At 36.4% G+C, this 26,470-nt stretch overlaps 1 protein-coding gene across 2 annotated transcripts in view; it reads right to left on the bottom strand.

Moving 5' to 3' along the window:
* The window catches only part of CSMD3 (CUB and Sushi multiple domains 3), a 1,180,343-nt gene that overhangs the window by 275,113 nt on the left and 878,760 nt on the right, over positions 1-26,470 (bottom strand). For both annotated transcript variants that reach the window (XM_004607658.2, XM_055125482.1), the window contains 2 exons: positions 15,725-15,916; positions 3,052-3,190 (listed from right to left, as the gene is read on the bottom strand). In XM_004607658.2, the coding sequence (XP_004607715.2) occupies positions 3,052-3,190; positions 15,725-15,916 (331 nt within the window). The remainder of the gene's footprint in view (positions 1-3,051; positions 3,191-15,724; positions 15,917-26,470) is intronic.

Raw genomic sequence — 26,470 nt, 5'->3', positions numbered from 1 at the left:
ACTAAAAGAAGTTAACTAAAAGAAGTTAAAAGTCTGTGTATTTTTATTATTTTAAAATTCAAATATCAAATATCAGGTTTAAACAGAAGTTGAAGTAATTGTACTTAAATGACAAAAATAAACCACTGTGTGATGTTAGATTTTCTTTTACTTTTATAGAAATTAATAACCTCTTAGTACTCAAATAGTAGAAATTAAGCCAATACACTTTCAATATTAAATAATATGCAAATAAAAGACATTTTATCATATGGATTATGAAAATCAGTATATTATCATTACAAAATTGAATAATACATCTGTATTAACAAACTTTGACCATAAGAATTTCCCCATCTATCTTTTATATCTATCTATTATAGAATTTATGTGTATTTTTAAACTCTTATTTAGTCACAATACACAAGAAAATTGATAGTATTATGGTACATAGTGCTTTTAAACATGTTAGATTTTAAAATATTAATTTCTCACAATTCTTTACCTTATGCATATAAAAGAGAGAAAGTTCAGTTACTTAGTTTAGTTGGACATAGAGAATGATTAAAAATTGGACAATATAAAGTTTTCAACCATTTAAGTATATTAAGGTCCCTGTAATAGAAAAACATCAGCAACTACTGCATATTATTGCATCTTGTTTAATTTACTCAATAGCTTCAAAAATCTAACTCAATCAATTATGTCTGAAGCTGTTCTTCAGAGTAAAGGCCTTATTCTTCATAATTGTTTCTTACAAAAATAAGAGGATAAGGTGATATTTCATTACTCACTACCCTTGTTCTAGGAGGTTCACAATGTTGCTGAAATTTATTTATTTCTTCATTAAGATATGATGTAGTTACAACTCTTTATCTATCTTAATTACTATAAAAAAGTGCTTTGCTAGTGATATATGATATGCATTACCTTTGAATACAAACACATATAACAACAGATTCTAAACTTTTTTTAAATTCTAGTTTAATCTTAACTTTTCAAAATATTGATCTGTAATTTTTCTTGAAAATAAAGATAGAGCAAAAATGTCTTTCCTAGGAAATTTAGAAAGGTAATAGCAATGACTTTTGACTTAAAACATGGAAAGGAAATTTATTCTAATATTAATTCTATTTTCTAAGGTATTCTCATAAATATTAACTTGGCCATGTCAATAATCCTTGTGATATAAAGATAGGATTAACATTTCTATTTCCCCAGTGAGCACATAAGGCCCTGAAATGTCAGTGTTCTCCCTAAGGTTAGATAATAAATGACACAGCTGGAAAACAAATTTAGGTGATATGTTCCAGGAAATATGGTATTCATCACACAGTTTATTCATTAGAATATTTTAATAAGCAAATAAAGTCCAACATCTTATATCTTTATTGTTATAAACTGTTTTTCTTAATTTCAAAAGTGGGAATCATGAAAATCGCCTCAGGAAATAATTATTTTTTTAAATGGAGGCACTGCGATTTACAACATTTATATTGGCAGGATTAAATCCCAGATAAAAGCGTTCCCAATCACACCCTCCACCCTAGTGTCAGACCCATTTCAACACTCCAGTGTTTCCCAATCAACACCATCCCTCTATGCCTGCCTACCATGATATGCTTCCTACTAAAAAAATATATATTGTGGAGCTGGAGTAATAGCACAGCAGGTAGGGTGTTTGCCTTGCACACAGTTGACCCAGGTTCGATTCTCAGCATCCCATGTGGTTCCCGAAGTATTGCCAGGAGTAATTCCTGAGTGCAGAGCCAGGAGTAACACCTGAGCATTGCTGGGTGTTACCCAAAAAGCAAACAAAAAAAATTGCTTCTGTTCTGTTGCAGAACTCAGTTAGTTTATATCCTACAAGTGAGGGATATAGTTCTGTATCTGTCCCTCTCCTTCTGATTAACGTCACACAGCGTGGGACTCTTCAGAGTCATCCTTCAGGAAGTGATCTGGAAAATAGATCCTTGGCAACTCATCCACATCATTGCAGTTGCTCCTCTATTACAGGTCATCATTGTTGCAGTGCAGATGTGAAAATAAAGAATTGATACTTTATGCTTTTGCCATATTTCCATGATTTCAAATGATGTTTTGTCTTGTCTTAACCTAGTTCAAGTATGTTTGCATACTCTGCGCATAGATCAGCTGAATTTTTCACATGTCAATACTAAGCAGCTTTAACACACTGGCAGAAGCAGAGATTGTGTGTTAGGGCAAAGGTTTACTTGTACAAACTGAAGAGCTGACACCTTTTCTAAATAAAAAGTGCTTTGATTTTCTGTTCCCTGATTAAAATATATTTCCGAAAATATTCATTTACATTGATATCTTAAAGAAAGTTTGGCTAGGATCTTTCATTACAATTTTCATAGGAAGAAACAACAACTCAAGCCAAAGAATTTACACACTGAGGAAATGCATATAGAAGAGGTACAACGACAACTCAAACATCAGCCATGTATTTTCCTGCATGGAAGGCTGAATACTGGAGTATGGAGCAAACTCAGCAACTGACAGGGGCTAAACATAGATAAAGAACTTTATTTGGGCATACTATCTCATGAAACCTGTACCAAGTAGATAAGTTCTACATAAATCATATAGGAATATCCATCAAAGTTTCTTTCTTAACCACTAGAAAGTCTATTCAGTAGTCCTCAAAGTCCTAAACTCAATGGTGGTACTGTATACACAGGAACTGAGTTCCATCTAAAGTATTGGGTGGTGCACAGTTGGGCAATATCCTTGGAATACCTTTCAGAAACTACAGAATTTTGGAAGCACTGATGGCAAATACAGGGATGGGAGAGAGGTTATCAAATAGATGCCATTACCATGGTTCCCCCATGTTGGAATGTGGTGAAAATGCACCAACAGCCTTCACAACTCCAAGGCAGTTGATGTCATCATACAAGGCCTTATGAACTTTTCCTGATACTAATTGTGAAATATTAGGATGGCCATTACCCACAACAAAGCATATAACAGCCATCAGATTTAATCTGGAACAAAAGGAAATGACCAAAACAATTTTTTTTAAAGTAGGTATGAGTAGGAACTCACCTGATAAATGCCAAGGAGATAACATAGTCTGAGTTGACGCTGATCGTCCAGTCACAATCCCTGCTGTGAGGATATGGGTGAGGGAAGTTTGGTGAAAGAATAAACCCTGAAGATCCTGTTAGATTTCCTCCACAAGGTGCTGTAATGGAAACAAATAAAACCTTGAAGAGGAAAATAAAATTTCCTGGCTAAAAATATTTGTGAAAAAAGAAAAAAATTCTAAAAGAATTTTATGGGGCTGGGGAGTTGTGTTTATTTATTTATTTAATAAAGCTACTGGCTTGAATAATACATGTCTCTGAAGAAAGGTAAGTAACATGAAAAATACAGACAGACATTCATATATTGAATTTAGTCATTTTAGTGGTTTTAAAACATTTTGTTTTAAATTCCCACATACTTATTTCCCTTCCTATAATTTCTTTGTTTCATGTAAAAGAAAAACAAGAAAGTGGGTATAATTGGTTTCCTGATATGGTTATGTTTAGGAAAAATATACATTGTTTTACTTATATTAAAGAAAATCTGAAAGTACTATAAAATATCAAAATAAAGAAACAAAATATAGAAACAAAAATTGGTTTCCTTATCTGATTATATTAAGGAAGAATACATTGTTTTCCTTATATTAAGGAAAAATCTGAAGGTATTACAAAATATAGAAGCAAAGCAAATCAAAGCACATAGTAATAAGTGGAATCACAGGAATCAAGATATTTGACTCATTTTCATGTCTTCCTTGATACATGATTCATGTATCCATGGAAGAGATTTGATAATAATGAGAACAGACAATTATTGGAGAAACAAGGGAATTTTATAATAAGCTATTATATTGTGAGTGCAAGGATAAACCTAAACTTCAGTTGCCTGATTTTCTGATGAAAATAAACAGTCACTGAAGGTATTATTGCAGCTTCAAAGGTTGCTGTAACACTTCGATGGAGAAACCAAGCAACAACCAAAAAAAAGTCAGTAAAATTCAGAGAATGGATTCTTTAGGGGATTATTGTTAAAGTCTGCTAACCATGATTTATGATTAGAAAATAATGTATTACACAGAGTTGGCAGCTTCAAAAAATAGAGAAGTCAGGTACACAGGACCCTGTTCTTTGAGGGGAAAAGGGAGGGCAGGAGGGGCTAGGCAGAGGAAAAAAAAGGAAGACAGAGAAACTACAATTATATGTCATGTGTTAGGGACTTAGCAGTAGAGGACGTGATTTTTAGTGAGGAGACCACAGTTAGTTACATCCCTGATATTCACCACCACAACCCATGCCAAGTGCAACCGGGCAGCACGGTTATTTGTGATCCTGGCACCACAATAAAAGATGTACTCTCCAGGGAGCAGTGCAACCAAATTGAAGAAGTACAGCAGCAAAGCATGTGCAACCCCTAGTTCTCAGACAACAATGACCAGAAAGGTAAAGGGGGACCAATTAAGAATTGGGTAAGAAAGCCTTTGAACATGACGGTTTTCTCAGAATGAATTCCACCATTGTCTGAACAGGATACCAGAGTTTTGACAGCATGAAATTGGTTTGGAAGAAAAACAATTTGTGTTTGGGCAACATTTCAGCATCTGTGTTCTTTGCCTGAGTTGCAACATGCAAAAAAAGACTAGAATTTGGCAACCTTTGCCAGCTAAATTATGGGCATCCACTTCATAAGACCCTTTGCCACATTGCCTTCAGTGTCAACCATAGCAGATGACCTCAGCTTCTACTTAATTTAGTTGTTCAGACTAAATTTATTCACCAGTAATTTCTGATCACCTTGAAGGAGTTTATCAAATGATTAGACATAAATCATGCCAACTTCCAGTCTTGCTCCTTCACACCTCAATGTTCCTACATATTTCTCAACTCTACTGAGTCCCTCGGCTTCAACTCAGAACAAATACCTTAATTAGTCACATAAATTCTTCTCTGCAGAGCTTTTGTTCAAGTTTCCAGCTTCCTACCACCTCCATAAAGTGTTTACGTTTCTACCATCCTAAAAATAAAACTAAGTTCCTTATATATTATTTTCACCAATTAAAAATAAAACTAAAAGTGCTAAACTTTATAGGATTTTTTTAAAATAAATCTTCCTCGACCATTTGGGTTTGGTAAAATGGCTTACCCTGAGGAACTACCATTTTCCCACTGGACTCACATAAACCTCACTTACTCATCAACTGATCTCACTTTCCTACACAAAGACAGAACACAGACCCCACAAACTCCAATCTTCATACTTCAAATAGCTGAATTCATCCCTCTCGGAGAGCCCAGCAAGCTACTGAGAGTATCCCACCTGAAGGCAGAACTTGGCCAGCTACCCATGGCATATTTGATATGCCAAAAACAGTAACAACAAGTCTCACCATGGAGACATTACTGGTGTCCACTAGAGCAAATAGATGAACAACAGTACAACAGTGCTACAGTGCTACCTGCCTTCACTGATCAATGGCAATAAAGTGTTTTTAATCAACATTTGATTAAACCTCTTTCTTTTCTTTTTCTTAACCTCAGCACTCTGGCCCTAGCTTCAGCTTTACAGCAATCCCAACCCTAGACACAAGCAAAAGGCATATTTAGAATACAACATTGTCTAACATATTATCCAGAGACTCTAATTTCTATACATGTTCATGTAGCTTTGTGCAAGCTCTTGTATAAGAAGAAAGACTTTTTCATCTACCTCTTGAGGTGTTCTAGATATTTATGTTGACCAGACACTTTTTTTCTCTAATGGCAGTCCTCACTCCTGCAATAATTTGTTCTGAATAAAAAGTTTGCCTTTGCCTATTTAAGATTTATTTCCTTTTCACTTCACAATGGAATCACTGAAAAATAGGTCTAATTTCATTATCTCTCTTCTTTTTTTTTCCTTATGTGCTAGATATGCCCATAGGCAGATGAACTTGATTAGCAAAGCAAGTTACCATCAAGGGGAAAAAAAGTTTCTGATGCTTTTTTTCAAAGAAAAACATCAAAGTATTCATATTGTGAAAACTTACCCTAAGGTTTTTTTAATTTTTTTTTATTTTACATTATAGAGAGACACAATTACCTTTTTGTTGCTTCGGGACTTTAGATGTGTTTATTGGGCCTTTTCTGCCTCTATTTCAATCCAGTCATAGATCTTTCCCTCAGCCTACTTGCCCCCAATACAAACTCTTCTTGGTTCACCTGAAATGACTTTTTTATTGACTCATGTAATGAAGACATTTTAGCCTTCATCTTTCTCCTCATATCTGCAGTCATGCTTATCTGGTAGCTTTATCCTCAAGTTCATCTTTTGTTTTCCTATGAGGGGAAGTTTTGGTTTTTGGAACTCCCATTCTAATTCTTTTTTAGTGATTTTGTGAAAAACCAATTTTTTTCTTTTTCTTTTCTTTTTTTGGTAATCATTGGCCATTTATTCAAGTCTCACAGTGTTACTTATAGAAAAATCTTGAAGAGTTGGGTGTTGAAGATTATCATAAACAATGAACAGATGTAAAGCCCTTCCTCTGGGGTAAGATTTTCTAGGAAATACACTCAAGGAAAAAATCTCATATAAGTGTTCAGCACTCCAGGTACCTGTTAGGAGATCAGCCTAAGGTCAGAATTCCATTTAAGGATATATTGCTTTCTTCTTTAATTAGCTAGAAATCCATTTAAATAGTCATCTTAAATTTACTTCTTAATATTTCTAGTCATTTTGTAAGGACATAGTAAGAGATATCACTGTATCACTGTCATCCCATTTTGCATTCATTTACTTGAGTGGGCACCAGTAATATATCCATTCGTCCCAGCCCTGAGATTTTAGCAGTCTCTCCTTACTTGTCTTTCCCAACAATTGGAGGCTCTTTCAGGATCAGGGGAATGAGATCTATTATTGTTACTGTTTTAGGCATACTGAATACGTCACAGGGAGCTTGCCAGGCTCTGCTATGTGGGCGAGATACTCTGGGTCGTTTGCTATACTCTCTGAGAGGCTTATATATTTATTTCCCTCTATGATGATGTGTTGTAAGAATGGCTCTTCCTGGGGACTTCTCGCTATATATCCCAGACTGGAAGACAGTGAATGCTAAACTTTTGTAAGTTGGGAGTTAATTGATTCTATTAATTTTGGGCATCCATCATATTTACTTAAGTCTCAGATGCCTTTAGTTCCTACACTCCAAAAGGGGTACCTGGGTAAGGGACAGTGATGGACTCAGGACAAGCCATAAGCTACACTGGCATTGAAAAGGAATAGGCTAAGTGTCATAAGAAGTATAATAAGTTAAGAGCACGATCATGGAACAAACTTTTGCCATGACCCCCAAAAAATAACTAAAAAAGGAATCAGCTGGGGTTAGGAAAGACTAATTTGGCTTAAGAAATGAGGAGCCCAATTGTACTGAAAAAGGTCTCACATTGTCTTATCATTTTAGTATTCTTCTAATTCCCTTAGCAAGTTGTCTCTAATTTAAACACATTACATTAATCTTTATTGACAATATCTGAATTTTTAATTTATCTTCTATACATATTAATAACTTTTTTTTAACCTATTAACTTCAGCAAACTTGTCTGCTGGTTAATTTTAAATCAAACCACTACCATGATTGATCCTCCTTCAAAAATTCACCTGTGTGTTTCTATCCCTGATTCTGTCTGCAAACCAAATAAAATGGCTTTTAATTCCCCATGTCTTAGCATAAACTAGTTTCCTCTAATCGATCTTCACACAAAAATATTTCATCATAGTATGCTCCTGTAGTTGGTCGCTCTTACCTAAACAATAGACAGATTATAGCTCTCATTATAGCCTTGTACCTCTCCAATTGCAGTGACCATCACTCCCTTTACAAAGTCTATACTCAAATACTACTGAATAATATATATTTCCATGTCTTTTCACCTTGAATTATTATAACTCTTACTTATGTTTCAAGATTCGTTACTTATATAAACCCCCTCATTGAGCTATACTTCAGATATCTCCACTCTGTTTGGTAGTCATAAAAGCTACTGCCCACTGTCATAATTTCTCTCCACCAGATTTTATTAAAATTTTCCACTAAGGTATCTAAATTCATCACTAATCTATAACATAAACATAGACTTCTTCCATTAAAGTACATAGTGACTGAGAAGGTTTATTCTATCAATTATCTCTCTGTGCCCTTGTTGGTTAGTGAAAACTAAAGAAAAAAAGAAAAAAAGTGGGGTGTCAGTGAGGGGGATGTCATTATCCCAAGGTCTCTGTTGATCTTTACTAATACTATGTCTTAAATGTTATCTTTTAGCTTGGTTTCAGATTTCACTAGAGATAATACAAAGGTATGTTGAATTGCTAGTCACACTAATTTTTTATTATAAATATAGGAATGGTCATTAGGGACAGATGCACAATCTAATTTGCAACTGTTTTGATAATGTGAGCACATTTGCCCTTTGAACTTTTAAAATCATATGTAAATTAGAAAAAATATGTGGTTATATTAATTGCAAAAAGACAGAAATTATAGTATGTGCAAAAAAGATAAAAATAATAGCAATATATTCTTTGTGCTTTTTATCCAGTTGTAAATTGCTGAAATTATGTATAAGTAATTTTTGTCAAAATTTTCAGTATTGTATTCAGGGGATATTTTGGTCTTTTAAACTTTTTAAACTTTTAAAAATATTTTGTTCTTAGAGCCAGAGAGATAGTACAATGTGTAAGGTGCTTGCCTTGCATTCGGCTAATAATAGATCCCCACCATCCTGTATGGTCCCCTGAGAACTGCCAGAGGTGAGTAACCCCCAAACATCACCAGGTGTGCCCCCAAAACAAAACAAAATAGTTCCTTTAAACTTTTAATTGTACACATGCATACATCCATAGGCACATTTATATTATTTATATTATTTACACATGATCATGATCACATATGATATCTTTTTAAAAGATACCGGAAAAGTCATTGCATATGCTTGAAACCACCTTACCGGTTATTTTTGACCATTATGCTATTAGTTGGTCATGATGGTAGAGGCAAAAGGGAATCAGGCAAGGTGAGAGTAGGAACAGGGACCTAAAGAAAGGGAACCATCAGTATGGAATGTCACTAGCTAGACTAGGTGGTACCTGATAAACTGGATGGCTGGAGTCCTTATACTCAGTCTAGAAACCTTGATGCCATAAAACCCACATTCTTGGAAAATAATAAAGAATTGTTCAGCCCTTGGCCCCCTACACACACACAATCACACACACACACACACACACACGCACACACACACATTGTTTAAAACGTATTGAAACGGAAAGACTTCTATCTTTTTCCAGAATACTTTTTAGGGGAGCTGTTCCAGAATCCAGAATCTTCCCTAAATTCCTTAACCTTACTTTCTAATTTTCCCTTTAATAAAGTGTTTTCTGAATTCAGCCACTTGATCTCTAGTCCTTTGCTTGCTTTCAGTCTTGACTGCTTTTTAAGAACTCCAAGGTCTGTGCCCATTATACAAATAAAATATTTAAAAATTCTTTAGCTTTATTTAATTGAAATGCAGTTAAATTTAAATTATTTATAAAGTTTATCGGAACATAACAGGACTGGAGCAATAGTACAGTGGGGAGGGCATTTGCCTTGCATACAGCCACTGAGGTTTGATCCCTGGCATCCCATGAGGTCCTCCAAGCACTGCCAGGAGTTATTCCTAAGTGTAGAGCAAGGAGTAACCCCAGAGCATTGCTGAGTGTGACCCAAAAAACAAAAACACAAAAACCAAAATAAACTTATTGTAACATAACATAGATTTTATTGATTAAAAAAATCTATAAAAGCCATTGAGACATGCAGAGACATTATCTGATATTCACATATTTCAAACACACTGAATAAAGAAAATTATTGCCACCTTAACATAAAAATGTTAGTATTTGGAAAATACATATTTATTCTAAATAGAAAACATTCTAAATAAGGTGTTTTCTCCCTCCATGTTTTATTTTACTACAGGCATTTTATTTAAAAGGGAGAGAAAAGAAAACACGCTAAATAGAAGACTTGTGTTTCTTAATCCAGTCCACTGAAGTAAAAAAAAAAAAGGGGGGGGGAGGTAACAAATTCCACAATTCTCAGATTCTCCTTAAGTCAATTTTTTTTCTTTTTTCTTTTTGGGTCACACCCAGCGATGCTCAGGGATTACTCCTGGCTCTGCACTCAGGAATTACTCCTGGTAGTGCTTGGGGAACCATATGGGATGCCAGGGATCGAACCCGGATTGGCCACATGCCAGGTAAACAGCCTAGCCGCTATGCTATTGCTCCGGCTCCAAGTCAAATATTTTTTTGTGAATTACCATTATTTTTCTGGTAAAATCAGACCAGACTGGATCTATAGCATAGTGGGTAGGGCTTTTGTCTTGCATGCGGCCGATCCAGGTGTGATTTTTCCATCCCTCTCAGAGAGTCCAGCAAGTTATCGGGAGTATCTCACGTGCAAGGCAGAGCCTGGCAAGCTCCCCGTGGCGTATTCGATATGCCAAAAACAGTAACAACAAGTCTCACAATGGAGACATTACTGGTGCCCACTCAATCAAATCTATGAACAATGGGAAGACAGTGCTACAGACAGGCAGTGCTATTTTTTCTGGTAGGTTTCATAGAATTCTCACCTAAATGATCTTTCTGAGGGTGGTTTCTTTGAAGGAATTAAAAGGGCATCAACAATTAAAAGTTCTTTTTTAATCTTAATTGTTTTCAATTCAGTTTTATTTATGTCTCTGTGTTTCTCAGCAGACCACCCACATTAACGTCTTTGTTATTTACCTTCAAAACTGTGTGCTGCCACCTTCCCTCTGGCAATGTCAAAGCAATCTTCACACTGTCAATTTCTCGGGAATGAATTCTATTAACTCTCTTAAAGATGAAGTCCTCCCTTTTTTTTTTTTTTTTTTGGTATTTACTATGAGGCTGACTACTTCTACATGCAAGCAAAATGCTTTATGTCTCCAGTCTGAGACATAGACTTATGGAGTTTCTAAAAAAGTTCAGGGTTTAATCTTTGGTATAGTATTTGCAATCATGGAGTTCTTTCTTATCAGTTTCTGAGGTCAAGCTTTCTGCAGCCTTAGCAATTTTTTGACTTTTTCTTTTCAAGTTATTTTCTTCTTTAGAGAAGCTCTAATGCATATCCTCTCCTCAAGCTATCTTCCAAACCAAAAATAATACACAGCGGCATAATCCATTAAAGAAAAAAACTTTCTAAACTTTCTCAGTATAATAAGATTTAGTGCTCAACATTTTTTTTCAAAATTAGGATTTGATAACTAGTCTTATCTATAAATGAAATTTGATAATGGCCCCTTTCAAAACTCAAAATTTCCTTTGAGTTGGATGATAGTGTTTCTTAGGATTTTAGTATAATGTTCAATATTTTTAGGATATTAAACATAGAGACACCTGACACAGTCCATGTGATCAAATAGATAAAAAATCAAATATCATTTCCTTTTTACAAAAATATTGTTTTCATAAAATATTTGAATCTTAATCAAAATACAGCATTTTAATTTGATGGGAATGTCTTAGGTGAACTGAGTAGCAAACTATCTCCAATGTTTCAGTCTCTGATTCTTTATCAAATGTTTATTGATAAGATCCGCTTGCATTTTATCAGTGTCATATTGATACATGTAAGTTAATTAGCATTTGCTCTTTTAGAATTTGCAGCCCTATCTTAACAGATCAAGCTAGACCTCATCTTGTGTTCATTGACCCTTCTCTGAAACAGACTCCACTTTGTCACTCAATGACATCGTGAATATTCAGAGTAAATCTCAGAGGCAGCCTGGCCTAGCAAACTTTAGCTAAAAAAGAAGCATGAGACTTTCAGTTGTTTATCATAATAGCACCGGAACTATAGCCTTTTGTTTAAATATTTTGGTCAGTCAGTTCAACGTTTCAATACACATGACCTAAACTCAGTTTACTTCCCAGCTTGATTTTGAAATTCCCCTGGGCCCTCACTGTGGATCACCCACCACTTGGGAAACCCCCTTGCTCATTGATCCTCCCCATAATTCCCACTCTTGAATAAATGTTTCTTTGTATCTCATTATATTGCATTCAATCTATAATTTAACTCTGTTGCCTCCTGCCACCACAAGCCACCAATTCTCTTTAGTAAGGAAGCTTTTTCTTGTTGTCCACCGAATTTTCTAGTGGTCAAATCTTCCCCTTCATTTAGTGACTGATTTAAAACTTAATATATGTTTTGCTTTATGCCTTATCTTTAAAATTTCAACATGCAAAATAAAGAAAATGTAATATAGGTATCCGTGAGGCAGCTCAAGTGGCTGTGCGCTGTTTTGTATGATGGGATGTTTGCATCTGATCCCTGGAAGCACTTGATGTGACCTCAGAGAGCAGAATTGTGACTAATCCCTCAGCACCACTGAGTGTTAATTTCAAGGCCAGAGAAAAATAAATATGACTCACAATAGTTTCTTTTAAATGAGAATGAGAAGTGACAATTGAGAAATGAAATAGTTAATTTCACTGAAAAGTAATATTACAAAAAACTTCTCGACTAAACTCACAATACTTGTCTAGCCATGCAAATAACTTGTGTAAATGCACAATCATGTCTAGAACATAGTGAATGATTCATTGTATCACTGTCACTGTCATCCTGTTGCTCATTGATTACTCCAGCGGTGCCAGTAATGTCTCCATTTGTCCCTGTTGCCTGCTAGTGGAGCAAGCAGATACAAATAGTATCTGCTTGCTCCAGGAACATGAAGAGCATGTTACTGTTACTGTTTTCGGCATATTGAATGTGTCACGAGTAGCTCATCAGGCTCTGCCATGCGGGCAGGATATCCTCAGTAGCTTGCCAGGCTCTCCGAGAGGTATGGAATATGAGTAGGGACTGTCTTATGATGTGCCTCATGGTCCAGGAATATGTTCACTGGTATGTAAAGCTTGGCCCTAGCGTGTGGGAAGCAGCCTGGAGCACGGCGGCAGTTGGGTTGTGGAGGTGGGCTGCTGGGGTTGGGTCCCTTGGGTCAGCCCCCCTCTGAGGCTCCCCAAGTGAATGATGAATATACTCATTTTGAAACATATCTGGGCAACTGCATGTTGGAATCTATAGAGTTCTGACAAGAAGCCACTTTCTTCATATTACTATGTGACTCCGAAAGTGACTACAATATAGTTATTTAAAATGCAAGATAGAACAATTTTTAATGAAGATAAATCTCATCAAAGTTGAAATATAGAAGTTGAAATATATATATACATATATATACTTATGAGTCTAAGCTGAAAAAAAATATTTCCTTCCCTTCTAACTGTGAAAGTTTTTTCATGGGCTGAATGCTATAAGCAATAGAATGATGATATCGATGTCCAGTGACAGATAGTGAATCATGAAGATGTGCTATCTATACACAGTGAAATGCTACGCAGCTGGAAGGAATGATAGAACCATGCAATATGTGGCAACATGAATTAAACTGAAGATACTATGATAAATGAAGTAAACTAGCAGAAGGATATTACTTATATGTGGTATGTGGAATAAGTGGATGAGGAAATGCAAGTATTAAAGGGGTGGCACAAAGATCACCCTTTGCCCAGAGTATAAGGGAGTTGGAAAGAAGTAGAGTGGAGGGTAAGAGGAAAAGAAACAATGGGATCAGGGATCCCAGGTATTCAGCTTTATTGGTGGTCTTAAGGAACAACAGAGTTAAATATCTAATCTACAGTGTCAATAACACTAAAATCATGAGACCCAAACTTTAACAACTGAAGATAAAAAGATGCTATTAACTGGGCAGGCTGGGTGCAAGGGAATTTAGTCCGGGGGTGAGATCACAGGGAATCTGAGGACATCAGTGAGGGGAGTTGACACTGATGTTGGGATTGGTGTTGGAAATTTTGTATGTCTAAAATTTACTTGTAAATCATGTTTTTTTAAGTAAATTAAAAAAATAGAACGATAAGATAGGAATCTCACATTGCTTGAAATGCAGTAAGAGAGGGATCAAAAATACTGAAGCAGAATAAGTATATTCTACTCAAGGTTTCTAGTAAACTTAATTCTAGGGACTGCAGTTATACTACAGGGTTTAAAGTGCTTCTCTTACAGGTGGCTTATCCACATGTAATCCCCAGCATCACATATGATTCCTGGAGCACTGCCAGGATTGATCCCTGAGTGGAGTCAGGAGTAAAGCCTGAGCACTGTTGTGTGGGGACCCATAACATAAACAATCAAAAATAAATAAAAACAAATAGAGAAATTATCAGTTCTAAAGAACCTGAACTGAAATATCTGATGGTAAAATAGTTTAAACTAAAAAAAAAGAAAAAAGTGAAATTGAGGAGTGGGACAGTTAGTACAGGAGTAAGGCGTTTGCCTAGAATGCAAGTAAATCAAGTCCAATCCCTGGCATTGAATATGGTCAACCAAACACCTCCAAAACACAGAGTCAGGAGTATGTCCTGAGCACTTATGTGTGTGGCCCCAAGTCCAAATTACATATATGTAAAAAAATTGAAAATCAAAGAAATGTTCCTGCTATTTCTAGTTGCATGTGTTATACCTTATTATTTTTCTCATACCCAGCACAGAAATCATAATAATCTTAATTGTCTAGGGCATAATTAGACACTCAAATATAGAACATGGAGATAAAGTAAAATTTGAAGTATGAACCAAGGTGTTTCAAGTCCTTGAATAATCAAAATAAAAACTGATATTTTTTGGAACACAATAATTTAATAGAAAAGTTCAACCACAAGTTCTTCAGTTTTAGAGAGATAATTAATATGTAGAGAATAAGGATGAGGTACTTCAAAATACAGGATCATCTTAAAAATAGGTTTTAATATAATATTCAGATTTTAAATGTACATAAAGCATAAGGTAAAATCAGGATTTCTCTCTCTGCTCTTTCTCTCCTTCCCTCCCTCTCTTCATCTCTCTCTCTCTGCCTCTCTCTCTCTCTCTGTCTCTCTCTCTCTCTGTCTCTCTCTCTGTCTCTCTCTCTCTCTGTCTCTCTCTCTCTCTCTCTCTCTCTCTCTCTCTCTCTTTCTGCTATATTTTGTGTTCAGGGCATTCAGTTGGAGATGCCTAGGAGTGACTCCTGGCTTTGTGATCAGGGGCTGCTCTCAGAGGTTCATGCGTGCAGTGATCAAACACTGGCCTCCTGCATGCAATTCATGCACTCGGCCAGTTGACTTATCCCTCTGGCTCAAGGTCAGGAGTCGTCAAGAACTTTTGCTTTGAAAATGTTGGTGGGATTTTAGGAATACTGACATTCTCATGCAATTTTGGAAACTCTCTGATTTTTTTGAAAGGTCACTAATTTTTCCATCGTTGGCATTTTGTAGGCTCATACACTTCTGAAATCACAGATAGAATTGAACTATTGCTCTTAATAATACCAACAAGTTTGCATCATTGTTTCATGTTTAAATCGGAGCGAACAATTTAAAAGAACATTTTAAATTGTTCTTTAAATGTTGGATGGGGTACTTCAAAATACAGGATGATCTTAAAAATAGGTTCTAATATAATATTCAGATTTTAAATATATATAAGGCATAAGGTAAAATCAGGATTTCTCTATCTACTCTTTCACTCTCTCCCTCCCTCCCTCTCTTCATCTTTCTCAAATGTTCTTTTAAATTGTTCTTTAATTCATACCTATACAGACTGGTGGGCTGGGCTGCCAGAAGTATCGATTTTCGACCTGAATGCAGGTTATTCTTTCCTCTCCTTGAAGTTCATATCCTGGGTCACACTGAAAAATAACAGTGTCCCCAGGTTCCCGTCCATCCCCATTTCGAGTTCCATTCATTGGCACCCCTGGGTCCCGGCACGCCGTGGCAACAGAACCTGTTGAGACAGAAACAGAACTTTAGTTGAAATGTTACCTAAATCAGTTTCAAATGATAAATCCTATAATCCAGGACTTCCATATATCTGTCTGTTTTTTAGAAAATTAACTGGTCAGAGTGCTTAGGATAATTTTTAAAGAGGCACACAATAAAGTTTTTAAGATTTTTGTGAGATAATATTTATTTTCAAGAGGATAAAAAGAAAGAAACAGCTATTAGAGCAAATGTGCATGAGAAATATCCCACAAAATATCTGTATACAGAATCATCTGAAATCATCTAAACAATCAACTGAAACTCAACTGTTTGGAAAAACAAGAATAAAGTCCAATTAGAAAATAAATAGCAAAAAATTCTACGAAGAGAATACCAGATGGCATATAAAAACTTTAGCCATTAGGGAAATGCAAATTAAAAAGAACAACTTGATATAACCAATACCTATCAGATGAGATAAAATTTAAAATATTATAGCAATAAGTACTGGTACAATTCTGGAGAAAAATGAATTACTCATACCAGGAATGTAAATGGGATAGTCACTATAAAAATATTGCTGTTTCTTGCAAAATTCAACTTGTGTTTACCATACAACCCAGTAATTTTACTCCTGCAGAGTTATCCCAGATAAATAAAAGTTATGTTTACATGTAGACTTGGTCATGGATCTTGACAGAAACTCTTTTCATACTAATTAAAGACTAGGAAGAGCTCAAATACATTTCATCAACAGAACACAGATAATGCATTTCATGAACTCAACAATAATTAAACAATATTATGAACTCAACAGTATTATGATGATAACTTGGGTGGCTCTGAAGGGAATTATGCTGAATATAATGATACACTATCAAAATGTTGTAAACTGTTTATTTTTATGTAACACTCTGAACTTACAAAGTATTAGTCTCATGAAAAATAATAAATGATTTTTGACTTTATTTAGGTTCGCTGTAAGCATTGCTCAAGAGCCCTTACTGTCCTGACTGGTGATTCTTGGCCAACTGGAACAGCAGGTCAATGCATGGACCTGCATTTGTTTTAGGGTCATCCTGGGTGGTTCTCAGGGATTATTCCTGGCTCTGCACTCAGGGACCACTCTTGGTGGGCCCTGGGAACCATAGGGGGTGCTGGGGAGGTGAAACCCAGGTTGACCGTAGACAAGGCAAATGCCCTACATGCTTTAATAACTCTCTGGCCACCCAATACATTTTAAGTAGATATTTGATCCTCTCTGTTCTTTTCAACGTTCTGGGGTAATGTAAAAGGTATTTCTATTTAATGAGAACTTTGGGCAGGTAGGCATTTTGAAGTTACTGACTATCTCAGTTATACAAATATTTTAAATTATACATCAGAAAGGCCGGAGCGATAGCACAGCGGGTAGGACATTTGCCTTGCATGCAGCTGACCCAGGTTCAATTTCTCTGTCCCTCTCTGAGAGCCCAGCAAGCTACTCGTGGCGTGTTCAATATGCCAAAACCATAACAACAAGTCTCACAATGGAGACATTACTGGTGCCCGCTTGAGCAAATTGATGAACAATGGGACAACAGTGCTACAGTGCTAACCTTTAAATGTTCAACACTAATTATCTTTCTGTCTCTCATTCTAGTTGGAACAGCACACCTCCCCAAAAAACACCAATACATTTCTGATAATTCTAAATATCTGTGTTAATTTCTTGAGCACCACAGGGCGTGGTCCCCAAACAAACAGACATAATAATAAATACATCAATTTCTTACTTAGTTACATAAACATTACTTATTTCATAAACTTAAAATTATTCACTACATTCTATTTGCATGTATTTTATCATACTGAATAGCCAGTGTATCTAATAAAGAGATAAGAGCTTTTTCCTGTGCATATATTAGAATAGGCAACACTAAAATAATGATCATTTTACGATCTTTACTAAAAGCATAGGGTGTGGAAAGAATTGGGCTGAGATTGATTATTCACACTCTCAAGAAAAAGCACAAATCCTTATAAAATATTCTTAATACTTATGCTTATTAAGAGCATTGATACTTTTCATGTATCATATACTTATTAATGTTAATACTTGCCAAATGTTAATACTCAAAACAATATATATTACAAATCATTATGAAATACTCCTAATAAAATAAACATTTTTAAGTGAAAAAAATGAGCTTTAGTGATGTTAAGTGCTTGCTTTTAGCAGATTGGAGGGCTGAATTTAAGATTTTTACCACTACAGTGCAATCTTACTGCACAAGCATATTTCATTAGATGTAAAAAGTACAGAATCCCGACATAGCAATGGAAGTTTGACTGTTGTTTAAAAAAAAATTAGCAAAAATAGAGGAGGCGGTTTGCAAAGAACTATAAGTCTGAATGGAAAGGGTAGAAACATTGAGCAGTTTCTTATATTTAAGACAAAAATAATTCTTGCTATTGTTATTTCATCATAAAGAAAAGGGAAAAAAGAAAAAAAACAAGTTTTTTTTTGATATATACTAGAAATAATCCAAATAAAAATTAGCCTTAATTTCTACAATTTGGTTATATATGTATCAATATATAGATATTCCTTAATTACTGTGCCAAGAACAATTCATTCCAATTGTTTCTATTCTTACACTTTTCTTCGCTTTTTTAATTTTTATAATTTCTTTCCTTATGATTCATGGATCAAATAAAAGCTATATGCCAGAACTACCCACATTTACTACCATCAAGTACCCAAGACCACTAGATAGGCATTGCCATTTGCTGCTTTCTCTCCTGTTGCGATAGAGAATGTACATTTTTCTTTGACTAGGATTGCATTAGTTTTTGTGCTTTGAGTATGAAAACCTCTCCCAAGGACTTTATACAATGATTTCATTTTTAAAAGATTTCTTATCACTTCTCAATCACTGATGTCTTCTCTAGTGGGTCATACCTGAGAGCACATATATTGTGACTTTTGTCTTTCATCTTTTAACAACAACAAAAACCTCACACTACATCCCCCAACCTTTTCCCTACTGTTTTTCCATTTCTCTTCTTTAATAGACTACCTACTGAGTAGGTCTCCTAATGGAAAAATCTATACAACTATCTTCAATTTCGTCATCAGTCCATTATCTAATATATTTGTTAAATTGCTTTAGCGCTTTTGTTAGATCTAGGCTCCCAAATTGCACAATAACTTTTGTGTCATCTTTTTTTCTTTTTGTCAGAAACATCTCAACAACATTTTCCACAGCTGACCAGTTCTTCCTTCTTCCAGCACTTGCTTTTCTTGGTATTTCAGGCAAAGTCTCTGCTTATTTTCTTCCTGTTCACTGGCATAAAGACTCCTTTCTTGGCTATTTTTTTATTCTCTACTTTTCTAACTTACTAAGTACCAGAGTACTTCAGAAAATAAAATTATAATGTTCCTGTTCCCTTCTATGAACAATTTCTCTTTTAATTACTTCATTCAATTCCATGATTTTAAATGTATGCTTTAGATAACTAGGTATTAATGAGTCCCAAATTTCTATCTTCAGCATTAACTTCCCTGGACACATTATCATCATATCCAGATGCAAAATCATTTATCAAAATGTTCAAAGTTCATATTTTTATAAAGAACAGTGAAAAAAATTAAATTTTACCTCTGAATTCATTTTATGATACTATTGTCAATAAAAATAAGCAAATAATTCATTTGAATATAATTTTTTTTGCTAATTTACTTTATTTGTTTCTTTTAATACTTACATATGAATACCTTTCTTGGAAATGAATTTCACATGAAAAGTAAAATTATTGATGCAAAAATAGACTGAACATTAGCAAAATATATAATCTTATCAATTCTACTTTATTTTTATGTTATTTTATTGCGTATTTATAACAGTTTTATGTTAGCACAAACAACTTGTATGCTTAGCAGTTTTTTAATGATCCTCATGATCCAGAATATTAAAAAAGTAATATAACTCAATGACTATCTATTATACACAGAAACAATTATCAAGGCACGCTGTTCTTAGACTAAATCATAAGTGGATCCTTCATATGCATTAACTAACTAATTTGTACTCTAGTTGAGAAAGCTTACATTAAAATTACTTAGAAATTGTTTCATAGTAGTTTCAGTACCCTCCAATAATCTAAAACCAAATGAAGATTAAAATGCAATTCTTCTTCTTTCTTTTTGTATGTGTGTATATTTTATTTTTCTTATCACACGAGGATGTGCTGAGGGTTTACTCCTGGCTTTGTGCTCAGGGAATATTCCTGGCAGGGATTGGGGGATTAGGAATTGGGTACTGGGGAATGAACCTGGGTCTGTTGCATGCAAAGCAAGTACCCTGCCTACTGTACAATGACTCTAGCCCTAGAGCATTTCATTTTAAATAACGTGTTTTAAAGAAACTTTAAATGAACCTTTGACAATAGTTATGAGTATTTCCTCACCTGTTTATAAAATGAATGAATGAACCTAACTTAAGTGGGTGCCAAAGATCTATTTAACTTGTGGAGAAGAGTTCTCTAAGCAGTGCCCAGGGTGAGAAGGAGCTGTCTGCCAGCAGGCAGGTTTTATTCTGACTTAGGGTTGCACTTTTGCTACTGACCAGTGGTGTGGGGGGCCACTGATGCCATACGGAAATGGGGAAAGGAGCAAAAGCAGTAGCAAGAACTGAACTCAGCAGCCCTTTGAACTATAGCCTTAAGCATTGAATGTATAATTTGATCCAGCACATATTTGACCCAGCAAAGTATTTATTCAAAATAGGCAGGAACTCACCATTCATATGATGGTGTGTATTTTACTTTCATCTATTTGGTGAAACTGAGGATACTTTGAGAAGAAAACAAATTGCAATGTTATAAAGAACTCAGAGCTCACCTTGTTCTGAAATTCCATTTTATAGCTTTCTTTATCTAAATGGCTCAATTTGATTGCACTGTGCACTTTATGTAACATACCAATTCACCAAATATGAATAAAATCCTAATTCTTGAGTTAGAGGTTTCAACTTCAGTATGGATCTGCTTTCAAAGGTAAGGTCTGAATCACCATCTTAGTGATGTAGGGTAAATCATCACACACTATCTTTACAACATTGCTTTGCATAACAAAAAACATATATTTAAAATACATATAAGTTGGCCGCGGCTCGGGGCTTCTCCTGAAGCCCCTGCCTGGCACCTGTCCGCCGCCGCCGTCGGATCCTGACCAATCTCCATCCTGCAGAAAGGAAGAGGAATAAAGAACTACAAGGTGCCAGCTCTGCACTTCCGTGACAATATGAAGAAACAGCGAAAATCCCCTCCACCAAGAGAGGGAGAAGAAAAGATACTAGAAACCTCAAAACAGTCTCCCAACATCTACGACCTCTCAGATAAACAATTCAGAGAGGAAATATGGAGGAGAGTCGACCTACTCCAAGCAAATATGGAACAGACATCCAATAAATTAAGGGAGGAGATGAATCAAGCGCTGGAACGGTCTACCAAGAAAATACAGGAAGAAATGAGAGCAGAAATGAGAGCAGAAATTTCAAACCTTCGAACCGAAGTCTCACAAATAAAGCAATCGGTAGATGAAATAAAAATATCACTAGATGCCCTCAACAGCAGAATGACTACAGCCGAAGACAGAATCAGCGAGCTTGAGGATGAGCTGCAGAAAGCTTACAGACAGCAACAAATCATGGCCAAAGACCTCAAAATGGCTATAGAGCGAATCAGAGCCCTGGGGGATGACTTCAAGAGGAACAACATAAGAATCATTGGAGTACCAGAACCACAGGGAAGTAACCCCAATGAAAAAAACATAGTCAAAGACATCATCGCTAAGAAATTCCCAGAGCTGGAGAAGGCAGGCGTCCAGATACAAGAAGTCCGAAGAGTGCCAGCAAAAAGAGACCCAAATAAAAAGACTCCAAGGCATATCATAGTCAGAATGGCGGATGCTCTAGATAGAGACACAATTCTACAAGTAGCAAGGTCAAAGAGGGAAATCACATACAAAGGAGCACCCCTCAGATTTACGGCCGATCTGTCAGAAGAAACCCTCCGAGCCCGAAGACAATGGTGGGACATAGTGAAAAAACTCAACGAAATGAATGCCTCACCAAGAATACTTTATCCGGCTAAACTCTCACTCAAACTCGAAGGAACCATACACTACTTCTCGGATAAACAACAGCTCAGGTCCTTCATAGACTCAAAACCAATCTTGAAAGAAGGTCTAAAGGGGCTACTGTAAGGCAAGGAGGAGCCCCATAAGAACAACAAATCCCACAGAAAGATGACACAAAACCACATCACAATAATCTCTCTCAATGTCAATGGCCTAAATGCACCTATCAAGAGACACAGAGTAGCTAAATGGATCCGGAAATTAAACCCAACATTCTGTTGCCTGCAAGAAACACACCTGAACAAACAGAGTAAACATAGACTCAAAGTCAAAGGATGGAAAACAATCCTCCAAGCAAACAACCCCCTTAAAAAAGCTGGAGTGGCCATCCTGGTATCCGACAACATAGATTTCAGGATGAAAAAGATCAAAAGGGACAGCGAAGGTCATTTTCTGTTTATCAAGGGATATGTACAACAGGAAGAAATCACACTCTTAAACGTATATGCTCCTAACGAACGACCGGCTAAATATTTAAAACAACTCCTAACAGACTTCAAAGAGGACATCACTAACAGCACAATTGTAGTCGGAGACTTCAATACGGCCTTATCACCTCTAGATAGATCCACAAGAACAAAACTCAACAAGGAAACACTGACCCTGAATGAAGAAATTGAAGAGAGAGGCCTAATAGACCTATACAGGGCCTTACACCCCAAAAAGAAAGAATACACATTCTTTTCCAGTGCACATGGAACATTTTCAAAAATAGACCATGTACTGGGCCCCAGAACATACCTCAATCGAATCGGAAAAATAGAAATTGTATCAACCATCTTTTCAGACCACGATGCGCTGAAGATAGAAGCTAACCACCCACAAATACGGAAAATCAAATCAAACACCTGGAAATTAAACAATTCCATGTTGAACAATGAGTGGGTCAAGAAGGAAATCAAGGAAGAAATCAAAAGATACTTAGAAACAAATGAGAATGAAGACACGAGCTACCAAAACCTATGGGACGCAGCTAAAGCCGTGTTAAGGGGAAAATTTATAGCTCTCCAAGCATTCCTCAGGAAGGAAGAAAGGACCCACATAGATAGCTTGACTTTACAACTCAAGACCCTAGAAAAGGACCAGAAAAAGGACCCCAAACCAGACCGAAGGAAAGAAATAATAAAAATTAGAGCAGAAATTAATGACATCGAAACCAAAAAAACAATCCGAAAGATCAATGAAACAAAGAGTTGGTTCTTTGAGAAAATAAATAAGATTGATAAACCGCTAGCAAGTCTCACAAAGAAAGAAAGAGAGAAAACTCTAATAAATCGAATCAGAAATGAAAAGGGGGACATCATAACAGAAACCAATGAGATTCAAAAGATCATTAGAGACTACTTTGAAAGTCTTTACGCCACAAAAAAGGAGAACCTAAAAGAAATGGATGGATTCCTTGATTCCTACAATCTCCCAAGACTGAAGAAAGAAGACCTGGAATACCTGAATAGACCCATCAATGTTAAGGAAATTGAAACGGTAATCAAAAACCTCCCCAAAAACAAAAGCCCAGGCCCAGATGGTTTCACTGGCGAATTCTTCCAAACATTTAAAGAAGACCTATTGCCTGTTTTCCTCAAACTTTTCCAGGAAATTGAAAAAACAGGAACTCTCCCAAACAGTTTCTATGAAGCACATATCTCCCTAATACCAAAAGCAAACAAAGACACCACTAAGAAAGAAAATTACAGACCAATTTCCCTGATGAACACCGATGCGAAGATCCTCAACAAAATACTAGCAAATAGGATCCAACAACTCATCAAAAAGATCATACACCACGACCAAGTGGGATTCATCCCAGGGATGCAAGGATGGTTTAACATTCGGAAATCAATCAACATAATCCAGCATATCAACAAAAGGAAAGATAAAAACCATATGATCATATCAATAGATGCAGAGAAAGCATTTGACAAGATCCAACATCCTTTCATGATGAAAACCCTTGCCAAAATGGGCTTTGGAGGAACTTTGCTCAAGATAGTCGAAGCCATCTATCACAAGCCTACGGCAAGCATTATCCTCAACGGGGAAAAACTAAGGGCCTTTCCTCTGAGATCAGGCACAAGACAAGGATGCCCACTCTCACCACTCCTCTTCAATATAGTACTGGAAGTACTTGCGATAGCTATTAGACAAGAAAAAGAGATTAAGGGCATCCAGATAGGAAGGGAAGAAATCAAACTCTCACTATTTGCAGACGATATGATACTATATCTAGAGAAGCCTAAAACCTCTACTAAGAAACTCTTAGAAACAATAGACTTATACAGTAAAGTTGCAGGCTACAAAATCAATACCCAAAAATCCATGGCCTTCATATATGCAAACAATGAGGCAGAGGAAAGGGACATGAAAAAAGCAATCCCATTCACAATCGTGCCCCAGAAAATCAGGTACCTCGGAATCAGCTTAACCAAGGAAGTAAAAGACCTTTACAAAGAAAACTACATAACGCTACTCCATGAAATCAAAGAGGACATGAGGAAATGGAAACATATACCCTGCTCGTGGATAGGGAGAATCAATGTTGTCAAAATGGCAATACTCCCTAAAGCATTATACAGATTCAATGCGATCCCTATAAATATACCCATGACATTCTTCAAAGAAATGGATCAAGCAATCCTAAAATTCATATGGAATAACAAACGTCCAAGGATAGCTAAAACAATTCTTGGGAAAAAGATGATGGGAGGCATCACCATCCCCAACCTCAAACTTTACTACAAAGCAGTAACAATTAAAACAGCATGGTACTGGAACAAAGGCAGAGCCGTAGACCAATGGAACAGGGTGGAATATCCCTACACACAACCCCAAATGTATGACCATCTAATCTTTGATAAGGGAGCAAGAAAAGTGAAGTGGAGCAAGGAAAGCCTCTTTAACAAATGGTGCTGGCACAACTGGACAACCACATGCAAAAAAATGGGTTTAGACCTTGACCTGACACCATGCACAAAAGTCAGGTCAAAATGGATTAAAGACCTCAACATTAGACCACAAACCATAAGGTACATTGAAGACAAGGTCGGCGAAACCCTCCACGATATTGAAGATAAGGGTATCTTCAAAGGTGACACGGAACTAAGCAATCTAGTAAAAACAGAGATCAACAAATGGGACTACATTAAACTAAAAAGCTTCTGCACCGCAAGAGATACAGTGACCAGAATACAAAGACTATCCACAGAATGGGAAAGGATATTTACACAATACCCATCAGATAAGGGGTTGATATCAATGGTATATAAAGCACTGGTTGAGCTCTACAAGAAGAAAACATCCAACCCCATCAAAAAATGGGGCAAAGAAATGAACAGAAACTTTACCAAGGAAGAAATACGAATGGCCAAAAGGCACATGAAAAAGTGCTCTACATCACTAATCATCAGAGAGATGCAGATCAAAACAACCATGAGATACCACCTCACACCACAGAGAGTAGCACACATCCAAAAGAACAAAAGCAACCGCTGTTGGAGAGGATGTGGGGAGAAAGGGACCCTTCTTCACTGCTGGTGGGAATGCCGACTGGTTCAGCCCTTCTGGAAAACAATTTGGACGACTCTCAAAAAATTAGATATTGAATTCCCATTTGACCCAGCAATACCACTGCTGGGAATATATCCCAGAGAATCAAAAAAGTTCAATCGAAACAACATCTGCACATGTATGTTCATCGCAGCACTGTTTACAATAGCCAGAATCTGGAAAAAACCCGAATGCCCCAGAATGGATGACTGGTTGAGGAAACTTTGGTACATCTATACAATGGAATACTATGCAGCTGTTAGAAAAAAGGAGGTCAAGAATTTTGTAGTTAAGTGGATGGGCATGAAAAGTTTCATGCTGAGTGAAATGAGTCAGAAAGAGAGAGACAGACATAGAAAGATTGCACTCATCTATGGTATATAGAATAACAGAGTGGGAGACTAACACCCAAGAACTGTAGAAATAAGTACCAGGAGGTTGACTCCATGGCTTCGAGGCTGGCCTCACGTTCCGGGGAAAGGTCAACTCAGAGAAGCGATCACCAACTACATTGCAGTCGAAGGCCATGTGGGGGAAGGGAGTTGCGGGCTGAATGAGGGCTAGAGACTGAGCACAGCGGCCACTCAACACCTTTGTTGCAAACCACAACAGCTAATTAGAGAGAGAAAGCAGAAGGGAATGCCTTGCCACAGTGGCAGGGTGGGGTGGGGGGGAGATGGGATTGGGGAGGGTGGGAGGGACACTGGGTTTACGGGTGGTGGAGAATGGGCACTGGTGAAGGGATGGGTTCCCAAACTTTGTATGAGGGAAGTGTGAGCACAGAAGTGTATAAATCTGTAACTGTACCCTCACGGTGATTCTCTAATTAAAAATAAATAAAAAAAAAAA

This window comes from Sorex araneus, chromosome 2 (genome assembly GCF_027595985.1).
Source record: "Sorex araneus isolate mSorAra2 chromosome 2, mSorAra2.pri, whole genome shotgun sequence".
NCBI classification, from domain to species: domain Eukaryota; kingdom Metazoa; phylum Chordata; class Mammalia; order Eulipotyphla; family Soricidae; genus Sorex; species Sorex araneus.
The sequence above is the reverse complement of the archived record's forward strand: the minus strand, read 5'-3'. Positions and strand labels throughout refer to the sequence as shown.